Raw genomic sequence first — 15,437 nt, 5'->3', positions numbered from 1 at the left:
TCATTTTCATGTAAATCCCCCACATCCCTCAGCTAAACAGAAGGATGGGAACAGTCTTTACCATTCATCCAAATCAGTCCCATTTGGCTTGTCCAGACTACATACAACTCAGTAGCAAATACTGCTATCAGGACAAAATCTGCCCTAACTCTTTCTAGCCTCCTTTTTTCTGTTTTCATTTGATTTTTCTGCTTGACATTGCCCAAAGCCTGCATGCAAGGCTCTATATGGCAGGAGCCATTTGAATCTGTTCCCAAGTAAGGTCCTTAGGAAAATCCAAAATACAAAACGAAAAGCATCTAAATAATAATACATGTCAAATAGAGATATATTTATTGAGGGGCCTCAAAATGTATGCAAGTATAATTCGTATCATTCTACATTACTGAAAAATGTGAAATCAAAATGTCCTGCATTGTGTTTTGTGCCATGTGGCAAGTCCTAAGCAGAATGGAATTCCTGCTCCTTGTGCAGATTGTTAAGGAAACTCTCTCTGGGATAGCGTTTAGAATCTTGGCCACTGTGGCTACTTCTACATTCTTCTCAGATCCCAGACTTGGCCTCTTTTGAACACTGTCTTTCCAAAGCAAGTGTGCAGTTTGTGTTTTCTAGTAGTTAGCAAAATGAACAGTCTTCTGCCTCCAGAATTGTTATACAACTCCATTAAAGTCACAGCCCTCAGTCCGTGGTTGAGCCCCTTGTGAGCCTAGGTCAAGATTATTACAGTGCCCTTTGACATTTTTCTTAGTAGGTTTCGCTGGCATCAGGTACCGAAGGTTCTTCCAAAATCTGGAATTCACAGGAAGAGATTTATCCTTTTTCCACTTCACAACCCTCTTTGATGGTAAAAGAGACAGTGACTCTGGCAAGAAACTGTAGTCACTTATTGGCATATACTCAATTAATATGATCTTAGTTTTCCTTTCAACTAGGGCTTTATGCAGTCCACTTTCAAGTTCGTATATGGCTCTGTCAGAAACGTAGTTCTGGCTCAGTATAATGATTAATCTTCGGCTTTTGTCAATGAATGAATGGATATCATCAACAACTGCTGCAAATTAAAGATAAATGTATTATTAAACTAAATTGAAAGGACAGGCACTGAATTGACTTATTCATTAACAGTCAAACATGTACCAAAAATGCTTCCATTATAATCCTCCTATAGAAGAGACATGTAAGCTTTCTGTCCCTCTGGAAAGATTAATATGAATTATAGATTAAGAGGCTGTGAAAATGAGCTCAGATGTGGCCAAAGCTTGTTTTCTGGAGCAAACAAAAGAACCCACATTCAGTCTCCAGCTATCCTAGACAGCTGTTGGTAGTCAGATGGGTGCAAGGTGACAGTAGAATGCATTTTTCCTCCAACGAGACATCTCTTTGCTCTTTTATGATATATACCATTGGAGCAATTTCACAGAAAGACACCAACAATAACCTCTCTTTAAATATTCAGTAACCCTCAGGTTACTCCTTCCTTTACATCACAGAATACCCAAATCTATTGCCAGTAATCCAAAGTTGAGAAGACTAGCGTGTGATGACAGAATGAGTTACAATTGTGTTTCAGATTCGTGACTTTTGTCATGACAAGCAATGAATGAAATCAAATAGTGATACCCTTCAAACAACCAAGCACCAAATTGAATTCTCATGCACAACTTCCTGTGCTTGCTTCAACACCATGGGACACAGTCTACAGAGACCAGAGACGTAGAAAACATGCCCTGTAGGGAAAGGCAAAGCAAACTGTGGGAGAAACCTGAAGAGAGAATTGAGAGGAGAAAGAGGCTAACAGGAGTATTACAACAAACCAAAGGTCCTGTAAATAGAAGGAAATACTCTGTTTTCTGTATTCATAATGGATCAGACCAAAGTAAGTTAAAACCATTGAAAGAATCAGATTGAGCACTTCAGAAAGCCTTTTTTTTAATACTCAAAGGATGAGAACAACTGGAAAGAATATTTACTGGGAGAGCTGTGGTACCTCTCAGGTTAAAAAACTATGCCAGGAATTGGTAGAAGGAGACAAGATGCTGCCTGAAGAAAGCTGGCTGACCTTATTGTTCTGTGGTTTTGATGATTAATCCTATTCCTCAATTAGATCTTTGGACTAAATTGAATCCCCTACTATCTTTTTTCCAAGCATCTGCAAAAGGCTGTCTATCCATAGGCCATTTAGAGAAACAGAATTCCATGTTCACATTTCTATTTTGTTATGACACCCTTTCCATTCACAGAATGGTTTCAACCACCACACTGCAGACACAGTTAAAAACATGCAAGTTATCTAATAATTAGTACGAGAGACACCAGCTGCTCTGTGCACTAAATGAGAGTTCATTTGTAGGCACCTGCTCTCAGCAAAAGCAGAGCAAGAGCACTACTACTGTGAAACATCTGACATCATCTGTATTCTCACCTCATCTTTTTCCATGTTAGCTTATTCATCCGTTTATCTTGGTATTGTGTAATTAAAGATGTGTGTGTGTGTGTCTAGGTGTAAATGAGTTCATAAAAATATCTATAAAACATGCAAAATGCGTGCATGTGAACATTGCATGCACATAGTCCAGATTAAATGTAAAAAGCATGACAGATTTGAGAGAATTCCTTCTAATTACACTCTTTTACCTTTGTGAGAAAATGATGTGCTTATTAAATGACAAGAATATTCAATGTACTTACCTCTTCCAGGGGATACATCCCTCTCAAATATACATAACTTGTACCCAAAGTTTTCTTCTAATATCATGGGCAATATCTCCAAAGCAAATTCTCTCTCTTCTTCAGTAGGAGAAACACAGTCTTTCAGGTAAGACACAAATGCATCATATTCTTTTCCATCTGGAAAGAAATCACCAGTTGTTTTCTTGTTAAGAACCATCAAAAATATGGATCTGATCCACCACTCTGGTTTTCAAAGTGATTGTCTCAGTACCAAATCACCTAGAAACTCCTTTGATACCCCAAACAGTCTTGAAAAAAATGAACAAAAAAAACCCTGAATCAATTTAAATTTGATACAAAAGATTCTACTTGCATTGGTCAAACATTTGAAAATAACATACCCCTCTTACATTAAGGTGGTTTTTTTTAAATCAGATTAATTTAACTAATTAATGTCACATGTGTGATGATAAAGAAAATTAAGGGAAGTAAAACTGTGCCTGTAACCTGGTAAGAATGTTATTTAAGTGATATTGAAGACACACACATTTATTTTACTCTTTGTGCAAAACTATCAAGTAGCTCTGTAGAACAGGTACTGGCAAAAGAGAGTAGACCAATTTTTTATTTTAATTATGAGAGTATACAATGTCTGGCCATGTTTTTGGCAGTAATTTACAAACACGAAATCCAAGAACAATTCAAAGGCCAGGTCTGCCCCATTGAGTGATATCTAATTCAGCTTTGCCGTAGAAAACTATCTGAATTGATACAGTGGCGCACATAGCTTTGCAACTTAAACAGTACTTCTTTGCTTCCCTTTCAGGGTACTTTAATGCATATAGTTCACAAGACAGAGCGCAAAATAAAGTCCATGAAACCCTACACATAAAAAAGCTCTAGGAGTAGGAAATCCATTGCCTAGTATCAGACAATCGGTTCCTCCAGGGTGGCATAGTGCAGGTTCTCGAAGATTCTCCCAGGAAGCCAGCGTACACAGTGGTAGCTAACATCAGCGGATAGATAAATAATACTGGTAGATATCCCAACCACCACAGCATGTTCAAGCTGATTTAGAGAATAAGGAGGGCTAAGAAAAACACGTATATGTATACAGCAATTTTTTTCACACCAATTTCAGAAAAATTATACCCAGAACCGGGTGACTCTTAGACTTGCTCCTTAACTGAATGTCACAGCAATGTTGCCTGGTAGATTACTGGTAGTGTGCCCTCCTGCTCTCAAGTGCTTTTAGTGACAAACATTGTGATGTTATACATATAAACATTGCAATGGCCTCTACAGTCGAGGAAGCATTTTAACCAATTTAAAACAAATTTATGCAAATCTGCCTGTCTGACAACTCTAGAGTGCTCATCTTCTTTACGGATAGATAACTGTAAACTTCTCCACCTTCATCAACTTTTGTGATGAAGAATATGGCAGAACAGAGCACATTTGAACTGCATCTAACCACATCCCTTCCACTACCTGGTCCAAGAGCAGCTTCTTCATTGTGTTTATTTGCTGTTACTGCCCCAGGTGTATAACAAACTTACTTTAGCACCTGACCATCAAGTTCTCTTTTACATATTCTTTGCTGTTTCTAGGCACAAAACTCCTGGATTTTTTTGTCTGTTCCTCAGATGATTGTTTTGGAGAACCTACCAGAAACTATTTTTTAATCAATACCCTTATTCCAATGTCAACATTAGCCAACTCATACCTCTAGCAGTGTCATCTCTTCTGCATATGTTCCTGTAAAATAGGACTAAGTCGACTCTAAACATCACACAGACAAACACTGCAGCTACAGCAATACATGGAAATAGTACAGCAAGGACCATTCCTGTTGTAAACATGTGCACAGGCAGATCTTGGGTGTTCCCTGTAAAACAGATACCCAGGATATTACAGCCATAACAAAAGATATTATATGACAGGATTACAAGATTACTCTATTTGGCACCGATGGCATCTTAAAATCACCCCCAGAAATTCTCAGTGTTGGTGTGAATACTTTCCTGTTAATACTTCAAGCACATATGCATGCCATTTGTCCTGAGATGGAGAACTACAGAACATGGATTACTCTAAAAACTGGATGAAAAACCTTGCATGCATTCACACGCACACCACACACATAAACGAACTGTATGTGGGATCAAGACTGACACTACAGTAAGGCATCGCAGACTGGTGGTCACCTCCTTTTATGATGAGGTTTTTCAGGTTCTTTATCATTTCCTGTTATTTTCTACTTTTCACCCGTGTCTCCGTCTATCCGTAACAGTCCGTAATGATCCCTTTAATCCCTTTGACCAAGATAGATAATTTTTCTTCCTTTCTGTCTCTAGTCTCTTTCAGGCTTTTTTTTTTTTTTTTTTCCCTTAATTATTATTCTGTTACCTTTGTCTTTTAAGTTCAAAATACAGATTTTTAATCCTTAAATATGTGAAGTCTTTGTGAAGGTACTGTGAAGTCATGTTCACAGTAGTCAGACTTTCATTTGGTTTATAAAATGCAACATCTTTTGACTAGTCTATTTTCACGTATTTGTTCCCAGTACAGCTTGGAAAGGCCTGAGAGAGATGGAAGGGAAGGGGGATGCCCGTTTGCCACAAATCTCCAGGCTGTCTGGACTATAAATGTGAAGTAGTACTATATGGTAGATGTCAGCTTTCCATAGCTAAAAGGATAGAGACCCTGACAAGAAAGTAACCATGGTCCAGAACATTTCAGGCATTATCAGGCATTATCATTTCAGGAGGGGGAGGAGGAGGGGAAATTTTACAGCTGCTTAATAGGCAAAGTGATCCAAATAACAGACTTTGGGCTGCACCAAACTTTGGTTAGTTAACCCCCATGATTCCACTAATCTAATAATTCGGAAGGTACAGGGAACATTCTGTCATGGGATCTAACAAAGTGCCACCCAGGGATCTGTCAGCTGGAGCATAGCTCAGCCTCCCCATCTGTGTCCACAGCACCAGAGTCGAACTATGGGTCCCTCACACAGCTGCTCTAGCAGACATAGCAGCAACTCCTTCTGCCCCTGTTTCAGAGCAGGAGGAATCGGCCAGGGGGCTGTTAGGTCCAGCGCTAGACGGGCCAGGCCCTTCATAAGCACACCGACATACCTGGAAAGATGTTCTGAAATCAGTACCCTGCCGTCAGGACTGAGAAGGCTGGCATAGTTAGTAATTAGTTATGAGAAGTATTATTCACAGATTATACTGTACCTTTCTTCAGCTTCACTATTTTTATTTGCGTTCTTTCATCAGCTTGAAACATGCAGGTGAAATTATGATGCATGTCCTCTTCTGTTACTTTTTTAATCTGTAGTAGCCTTGTGACATAGAACTTGTTTCCCAGCCTGCAACAAGGAATAGTGTTAGCAACACTGTGTGTAGAAAAGCCTACAATTAGCCGAGAGGCAGATTTTGAGGAAAAGGTTCTAAAGTAACCTCAGACTGAGGTTTTACTGACTTCGCAGTTCCACAAAGTGCAGGACATTGTCACGTACAAACAAAAATGCAGTATTTTCAGGAAACCTACTGTAATTTTTTGAATTCTTCTTCACATATTGAAGGGTCTGTCTCGGGGATACCTGTGCATTTTTCTGGAAACTCTTGATTAATTAACCAGTAGAGGCTGGCATCTTCTGGCATATAATAACCCAAGAATCCTGTGCAATTGAGTATCTCTTCTTTACCTAAACAAAGCATAACATGAAAAGATCTAGTCAGAAGAAGCATTCACATTCACAGTGCAGTAGAATGACAGCTTTCCAGGCAATGTATCCCATCAGCTGTGCTCTGTTCTGGACTTTGTAGCCCTGCAGAATGTTTTATAGATGTTCTAAAAATTAATTACAGCCTCATAAAATCCTGGATGCTGTCCAACACTGTGTGAAGACTGAAGACCATGTTATCTAACCTATTCCCAGCCAAAAGCACAGTTTAGGTCTTGGGTTTGACAATATGATCTATTCTTTGAAGCAGTGACAGATCTTCATGCTCACATTACCAGAACTGGCAGCCCTCACACTTTCCATTTCCCTGCAGAATAATATCCTCATCTAAATCAGGTACTAAGGGAATTACTTGTTATTGGTTTTCACTGAACAAACTGTATGTCTTTCACACATTACTCTGTGGGGTTAGCTATCTACAAAAGAATCCATGGAGAGATGATTTATCATCACCACCACTTTCTCTTGCTGGTCATAGCAGCAACATCAGCTTCTACCTCTATAAAGGAGCACATTTAATGTACTTGTATATCAATCATGGAATACATTTGGCAAAACAAAAACATAACCAGATGTAAGGATGGATCAGATCTAGGAGAATCAAACAGTTCTTGATTTGATTACACTTAACCAGGCCATCAACCATACAGAGATCAGAAAAAATGCATAAATATGCAGTAGCTATCACAAAGATTCTTGTACTGATTTCATACCTATTTCTGTTTCAATTTCTTCATGGCGTCCAACTATCTCTAAAGTTACAACCTCTGGTGCATCTAAAATACAAAGTATTGCATTGAAGTAATAGCTTATTTACATTCTACCACAGTGAAAATTACGTATTTCTAAAACTAATTGCATACATTCCATTTAATTCAAAGAATACTATCTGGACTTTGACATTATTGAGTAGTTTAAAACACAGTATGTCCTGTTGAATTTTTCTCAAATGCTGTATTTTATACAGTGCGCAATTTACAGTGGTTTGAAATGCTGTTCCCCAAAACTTTTAATAAGTTTGTATGACTGACTTACAGCAGCTAATTTTGAAATTTAAAAAAAAAAAAAATATGCAGGGAAAACATACTGAATAATTTTTCCAGTTGGTAATGTCGCACAAACTTCTTCTTCTGACTTTTTATTTTTGAAATTATTGTGAATATTTCAAACCAGATTTGATCACCTAGGTATATATTTATCAAATAAGAAATGTAATTAAATATCTTCATAGAAGAAAGAACCAAAAAGCATGCTACCAAATTTTAGAAAACTTTTTTACCTTCTTCTACTACCAGCTTGATTGTATTTGTGCTGTGGTATATCTTTCCTTCATGGCTGATTAAAATTTTACAGGTATATATCCCTGAGTGCTGTACTGTTAAGGTTTCAAAATCCAGTTCCCGCTCCGTTTCGTTTTCATAGTTCTTACAGTCCTGCACCAATAAAGACAGAAAATATTATTCTGTAGCAAACATACATTCAAAACCTTAAAGAAGTTAAAAATTGTTTTTGAAACCGTGTCATCATCACTCTTTTACTACCTCAATGATATTTATCTGACCCAAAGGAGGTGGGGGCCCAATTTTCAGACATGTTGACTTAAATGCAACACTTGAACATTTAACCCATTAGAAGTTGAGAGCTCTGCAATTCTAAGTAAGCATCTGGGTATAAAAATATTGTATTGGGAATTTAAATGCACTCATCTATTTTCTTCAGAATGATTCCTTGTCTCTGCAGGTGTCACCTGTTTGTGGCCAAAAGCTGTCTGGACTTAGAAGGATCTTTCAGGTTAAAGTAAAATGTCTCAATAATAGGGAAAGTGAGCATCTCAGAGGATGTCAAGATTTGGACCCAGATTTGTTAACCTCTCTATCCCCCAAAATAACTCTGGTTCCTTGGGTTGGGGTTTTTTGGAGTTTATTATTTCATAGAACATGAAAAGTGAAATACCTATGAAAACCGAGCAATATTTGGTTCTCTTATACAAAAGGCATCTGTATATCTGTTCTATCTCAGCTTAGGGTAGAGAGAAACCAAATGCCTGTACTCAAGCAGCCAAAGTCTCTTCCTGAAACTTATTCAACATGGAGTGAACCAGGTCTGTTACTCCAGCCAGGACACCTGAGACGAATGAGGAGCACTGCATAAGGCAAAGTATAGGGGCAGGGTGTTTCATCCAACGGTTGAGCACAATACCCAACAGTTACGGGTGCTTGCACAACTATCAACTACGCTCTGTCAAGAGCTGGTAGACAGAAGTTCAGTGATATGCCTAAAATGAACAGAAATGGATGTGTTACATGTTTCATAAAAAGTGTTCAGAAACAGCAAAATTGAAAAGTTTGCAATTACTTTACAAGCACATGCCAACTGTAAAACAAATATCTTGGCACCTCATTTACTGTCAGTATAATATGTGTATCAGCATAGTAGCAGTTGGATAAGCCAGCTGCTAGCTAAATCAGCAGACAGACGTGGGCATCAGATCTTTTACCATTCCAAACTATGAGTTTATTAAAAATTTCTAATTACAGGTACATTTTTCTAACAAATCTGAAAGCAGAGAAAAATTTGCCTTTGTACCTATTTCTGAATGTTTTTTTTCCCCTAAAAATCAGAGAATTTAAAGCTTTCCAAGGTTTGTAGATGCTTCTACAAATTTGTTTGTAATTAATTTTTCCTGCAATCAGATGTTTTGTTTCTATAGCCAATTATTTGAGTGACAGTTGCAATAATTACCTTGTACCACGTTATGTTGTTATTTTCACTGACAGACAAATCACTGCATTTCAGTGAATGACCAGTTCCAGCATTTTTAATTTCTGTAGTTAAATGATTTTTGTTGAAACAGCTGCTTTTGTTTCTTTCAAGTACATTCAAGGTCCACTTTTGAATTGTGACATTTTGGTTTCCATTGCTATGAAAAAAAAGTTAGCAAAATCAGTTTTAGGAGCTTAGCGAATTACACAGCAAAACACAAATAAATTCTTTCATACATCTGTTAGGTAAAAAGCACATTTACAATGACCTAATTATTTATATTCCTCTTTATTACTTTTCCACTCCCAAATATGTGTTTTCCCATAACACAGAAGGTTATCTAAACCAAATCATCTATCACAAAACATTTGACAATACAGCTATATCTATGAAATATGACAACGTATGCTATATTGACCAGAAAAAGGACGCAACAATCTGCATCATCATGTATAGTTACAAGTGAGCATAAAAGGGGTTTAGGACCTTGAATCAGCTAGTGATTTTGCACAGGCTTACTCTCCTGTGCAGTGCTAAGGTTTAAAACAGTAGTAAGATGGGCAACTCTGCCACTGTTCACAAAGCAACATTTGTCATTTTTTGATAGCGTGCAGATAGTCACCAATATGTTGGAAATATTTCTAAACTATGCAAGTCTCATGAATGACAGAATCACTTCTGGATTCAAGCATGCCTGCAAAACAAGGCATCTTGGAAAGGATTCATCTCATTGTCTTTCGACCTGCACAGATCAGAGATCTGCAGATCAGATGAATATGCTCAAAAAATGCCTCTTTTGAATATCTAGGAGCTGAACGTTGTCATACAGATATCTATAGTGTTCTGTCCACATATTCCCCTAAAGAATCAGAACATAGCTGTGAGTTATTCCGTTACTGGATATGTCCAAACACATGACTACCAAACAAAAAGAAGCTGGAGGAGTTCTGGCTTAAGTTTGGCAAAGTTGGCAAAACTTTTGCAAAGTTAGGACTTAAGAGAAAGTCGTATGCTGCTGTAAGTTTACGAGTGATATTTCACAGTTCATGCATAAAGCTCCCATTTTTTACTGAACAAGTTCTGACAAAGCAAAAGCAGCACAGAGCACTTCCCACCAGTGTAAGTTATCACTTCGTAAATATGCTTGAATCTTTCTGTCTCCAAGAAAAGAAAAAGGAATCATTCCCAGGAGAACTGAAACTAGTAAAGAAGAATAAGAAGCACTAAGGGAACAAAGCAGTTGAAATGGAGAAGCAAGCCTGACAAGTGTATCAGCTTAAACACATGCCTTTTACTGTTACAAAATTCAGAGAAACTGTTAGGACACCATTTATATGATGAATTTAGACCAAGTTTGGGATTGTTTTTGTTTTCCTCCTTTTTAAGCTCCCCAATCAGGCGTACTTACTTATTTTGTTCACTGTCTTCACATTGTAGCTCTTTTTCAGCCTACCCAGGTTCTTGTTGTTCTCCTTACTCACTTGAGATAATCATTACTCGTAATTGCAATTGACAGTATAAATCAAAACATAGTGGTTTGTTTTCTCAGTTAACTGCAGTGTCATAGACAGGAAAAACCTTATCAAAACTTTTTCATCAGTGCTGCTCTTGCATGGGTATTCACGGTGGGTGGAGTCCTTCTCACCTATTCTTCAACATCACATTTACACATTTAAATTAGAGCTACTAATCATACTCAGCAGTGGGACAATAGCCACCCTTTTACAGTGCAGTTTACATGACCTCTTTTATATGTTTGATTTAGGACAAGATAAGATGTGCCCCAGAAAGGCCTCTCTCTCCCTCATGACAAAGGGTACCTGTCCTGGGTTCAGCAGTAGCAGTCATTTTTCCTCCTTCTTAGTAGCTGTTGCAGCACTGTGTTTTTGACTTTCAGCCTGGGAACAAAGCTGATAACACCGATGTTTAGACTGACCAAGGACTTTGTGAGTCTCATGCTCTGCCAGGGAGGAGGAGAAGCCGGGAGGAAACAGGGACAGGACACCTGACCCAAACTAGCCAAAGAAGTATTCCATACCATAGCACGTCATGCCCAGGATGTAGAACGGAGAGTTCCCGGAAGGGCTGGATCATGGCAGGGTGGGGGTGAGGTACCGGTTGGTGAGCGGTTGTATTCTCTTCCTTGTTATTTCCTTTATCATTATTACTATTAGTGGTAGCAGTAGTGATTTGTGTTATGCCTTAGTTATTAAACTGTTCTTATCTCAACCCATGGGAGTTGCATTCTTTTGATTCTCCTCCCTGTCCCTCCAGGAGTGGGGGAAGAAAGGTGGGGGGGGGGGAAGTAGAAACTGTGTGGTTCTGATTTACGGCCTGGGCTTAAACCACGACAGTACCTATGGTAGGTTTAGATGTAGACATAAAAATTAGCTCTAATTAATTCCACTGAGTCTGTGTGTTTCTTTAAGCATCACACTAGTATCTGAATACTGCTGGAGAGGCAATTGCAGATCTAGCCACAAAACGCATGCAATTTTACTATCTAGATTCAGCAAATAGAAGAAAAGTATCAATAAAGCCATGTGCTCTCCTCAGCATTGTCACTCCAGAGGCTTTCATCTGTGATCGTATTTTGTGAAATCACTTCAACAAATATGAGGATTTCACTCAAAGTTGATTAAGATACTCTACCTGATGATGTGCCGAAGCAAGGAGCAGCTCCCTAGAAAGTGACAAAACTGTACCTAAGCAAACTAATATTAATTAAATTTGGCTTACCTAATTTCTAGTTGTCTACTATATACATGATTTTCAACCCCCCAAAAATGCAAAGTTGTCTTGTTTAATATGCTAGTATCTAAGCCTTTGTATTTATATCCTAGTTTTCACCTGCTGAGATTTTTTAGTGATAATCTGTGGGGAACAAAACCATTTCTGGTTTAACAACCTTTCAACTCCCTCCCCCAAACCCACCAACGAACAACAAAAACTGGCTTCACTGAGAAGAGGGTACAGGGAAATGAAAGCCCTTAGAGAATACAAAACAAATTTACTGGATACATAGCCAACTCTAGAGTCATCCCTTAGCTATTTCACTGTAACGAGCCAGTGTTATCTCAATATTTCAACCTACTGCAAGAAACTGTCACCCTGCCTTCCTAACTAAAATATTAACTCTAAATGTGTGTATTCCCACTGCTCTCAACTGTTCCAAATGCAGTGAAAAAGTGAGAAACATTAGGATCTTAAAATGTATCATGTGTTTATTGTGGATATCTGTACCTTCACTTTTTTCAGAAACTTGTTAAGTTCCATCAGATTCAAGGTCACCAACTCAGAGTAACCGGATGACCTGCTTTTTTGTATTCTGTTCTGGGTTGCTTTTATTTTCTTGAAAACCTCAGGGTATAAGCTATGAAAAAACATAGAAAACAGAAATCCTGCCAAAGATGTGTGACACAGTTTTAATGCTTACCACAGTGCATATGAAATCCTTTACTTTCAAGAAACATTGCTGAAGATGCACACAAGCAGGCTTACAAGTGATTTCTATTAATTCCTGAGTTTACATCCTGTCTACTGTATTAGCAAAAATGTGAACACACCAACACACACATACACACACTTTAGCTGTCTGAGCTGTGTCTTAGCAGGAGACTTCTGCTTTAACTGGAAAACATCTGATACTTTTTCAAGTCAAAAATAAGTGTATAACACACTGTAAAAACATTGTTATATAATTTTCATCTCTCACTTCTTGCATATTGTCAATTATATCATATAAGGAAAAACAAAATCCAGATATTTAATAAATTTGCAAAATCTGTCAAGGTGTTGTCTATTTTTCTCAAAATCTGCAGTATATTTAATTGTCACTTTGTTCACTAAAACTGCCTGAACAGTTATAAGATCTCTAAAAATCATTTGCCCTATTGCTTACAAATACTTACCTCTAAATTAAATATTTGAAAATAAAAAGCTTTCCACCTTCAAAACCAAAACTTTAACCTATTATAAATGCTCTGAAATGAAATTAATAGCATTCTAATTGTCATCATAAACCAACACAGTAGTCCACAGCTGCCCACACTTTTTCCTTATCACTGGAGACTACTAAAAGTCCTCTCTCTCTGCAGAAATATGGTTCTGCAAATAATCTTCTGTGTTTGTTGAAAAGTAACTGCTTTAATATGCTCGCCAATAGTGAGAACCATCATACAAACTAAGCCAGAGATGCCATTCCGATCGCATGAAAAAATAAAAATCCCTTATGCCTATTGTTCCAGTGGTAAGACCTGTGAAAAGTCCATGTATGACAGCTGCAGAATTCTGGCATGTGCCTTTATTCTGATCCTAAGAGAAAAATTAGTATCTGTATGGCTCTAACAGAAAAAAAATATTTTGGAGAAAAAAAAGTTGTTTCGGAATGGTCAAAATATATATTTTTACTAAGAAGTAAGATTATAATAATAATGACACATAGAACAATAAAACATGAAGTTTTCAGCTTCCAAGTTAACTTGGAAGTTAACTACTGAAGTCTAGCTTAAAACTGTGAACTATCAAACTTGTGTCTGTGATGTTACTGCAGAAATGTGGAGTACATTTTTCAGTATCGGCAGTCCCGTAACTTACAAACCACTCAAGAACCTTGGAAATGTTTCCTGAAGAACAGCACAAGTCATTACATTCAAAACAACCTGCTTAAAATTAATTATTGCTTCAAATGTAAATTAATTACCGTTTTGGTGCAAGTTGGTTATAAGAACTCTATAAGAACTCCATGCAACAAAACTTTAATTTAGTCCTTTATTTTTTCATGGTGTTCTAATGAAGCTAATCACCAAATAATTGAGGCCCACCTTTCTTTCTCTTTTGACTCATTATGTTCTACAGCTGTAAGAGACCAAATCCAATTATTTCAGCTGTTCTTTGAATGTCTCCAAGTATGAAGAGGTTTGCACAGAAACCAGAGTTCAGCTATGCCGCTCTTTGTTTATTACTTTACTATACAATTAAATCACTTGGCAGGCCTCATAGCATGAGATCCACTCAGCAGAATAAGGAAGCACAAATCTGGTGAAGAAGACAAGGAAATGTTTCCTTTTACTTGGCAGTGGACAGAAGGTTTGCCTATCACTCATTTTGCTTAGGTAATTAATCACAACCCAGCAGAAATGCTACCTGCTTTATCAAAAGGTTTACAGAACCTTTAAAAGGCTACAACTGCCTACAGCTACTTGTAAATACTATAAGTCTGCCTTAATGGTGATTGTACAGGTAATGTACCTCCTTCGTATGGATGCCACTAACAATACAAAGCAAGACAAAGAAATCACCTTCTTCATAGACAAGCACAAGGGCAAGATGTTCACTCACTGGCTTGTGCACCTACCTGTGAATGACAGAGTAATTCCCAGAGTCACCGAGTTCAACTGGCCAAAACTCCAGAAAATTCATTTGGGAAACAATTCTGTGTGATTCCTTTATCAGTTCCTGCTTTCCAGCATTATCTTTGTACCAGTTTATTGTGTATGCTCCTTCCTGAAAATGTTCTTGCATTGACTCAAGATAACAAAGGAAAAAATATTCCCCTTCTAGCACATCAATGGAAGCACGAAGGGGACACAGCTTCCCTTTAGAGAGAGAGGGGAAGAAAAATGTATTAGAAAGCCAAGCACTTCTCTCATAAAATTACATTAGCCTGACTTCAAAGTCAGCTGTGTTACTGCTAGACTTTCATAAAGCTACTTTCTTTCAGCAGAGTGTTTTCGCAGTGTTTATTTATTCCAGCAGTTACTACCCGAAAACTCAGTTTTCAAAGTCTTCATTCTGTATCACACAAGCAAAACCAGAAGGAGAGGGAGGGTAAAAAAAAGACATTTCACTAAGTTTCTTTCAAATGGATCCAACAGTTTCAGAATCAAATGAGCACAACCAGCAGAATCTGGACTCTCTCTACGGTCAAGCAGCTGCCACAAATGGAAGGGGAAAGGAGATATTCTTCACATATGGTTTGACTTGACAGTTACAGCTAATACTCAGAACCGGTCAACTGCCACAAAAGCAGAGATTTTTTAAAGTAACATTTGCAGGTTTTTTTATTTTCTTAATTAAAATTAAACCGTTATATAGCTAGATTTCTTTAAAGCTTCAGATATATTTGGGGAAGTTGCTTTGGAATGAGATTATGTGTGTAAAATTTAGTCTCAAAGTCTACTTTTCCAAACAAATTTCCCAGATGTATCTTGGCATACAGAGGTCATAAAAATACAGAAAAGGGACTATG

The 15,437-nt window shown here is 37.7% G+C and overlaps 1 protein-coding gene across 1 annotated transcript; it reads right to left on the bottom strand.

The window, feature by feature from the left end:
• Positions 1 to 650: 650 nt before the first annotated feature.
• Positions 651 to 14,623, bottom strand: IL18R1 (interleukin 18 receptor 1; the record flags this gene model as incomplete). The annotated part of the gene is made up of 9 exons (XM_080612974.1): positions 14,544 to 14,623; positions 9,167 to 9,344; positions 7,704 to 7,857; positions 7,138 to 7,200; positions 6,229 to 6,385; positions 5,913 to 6,046; positions 4,397 to 4,558; positions 2,689 to 2,847; positions 651 to 1,051 (listed from the first exon to the last, which is right to left on the bottom strand). Exons 1-9 carry the CDS (start codon positions 14,606 to 14,608, stop codon positions 651 to 653), a joined length of 1,473 nt encoding a protein of 490 aa, XP_080469100.1. The 5' UTR covers positions 14,609 to 14,623.
• Positions 14,624 to 15,437: the final 814 nt, after the last annotated feature.

This window comes from Psittacula echo (genome assembly GCF_963264785.1).
Source record: "Psittacula echo genome assembly, chromosome: 3".
In the NCBI taxonomy this organism is placed as follows: domain Eukaryota; kingdom Metazoa; phylum Chordata; class Aves; order Psittaciformes; family Psittacidae; genus Psittacula; species Psittacula echo.
The sequence above is the reverse complement of the archived record's forward strand: the minus strand, read 5'-3'. Positions and strand labels throughout refer to the sequence as shown.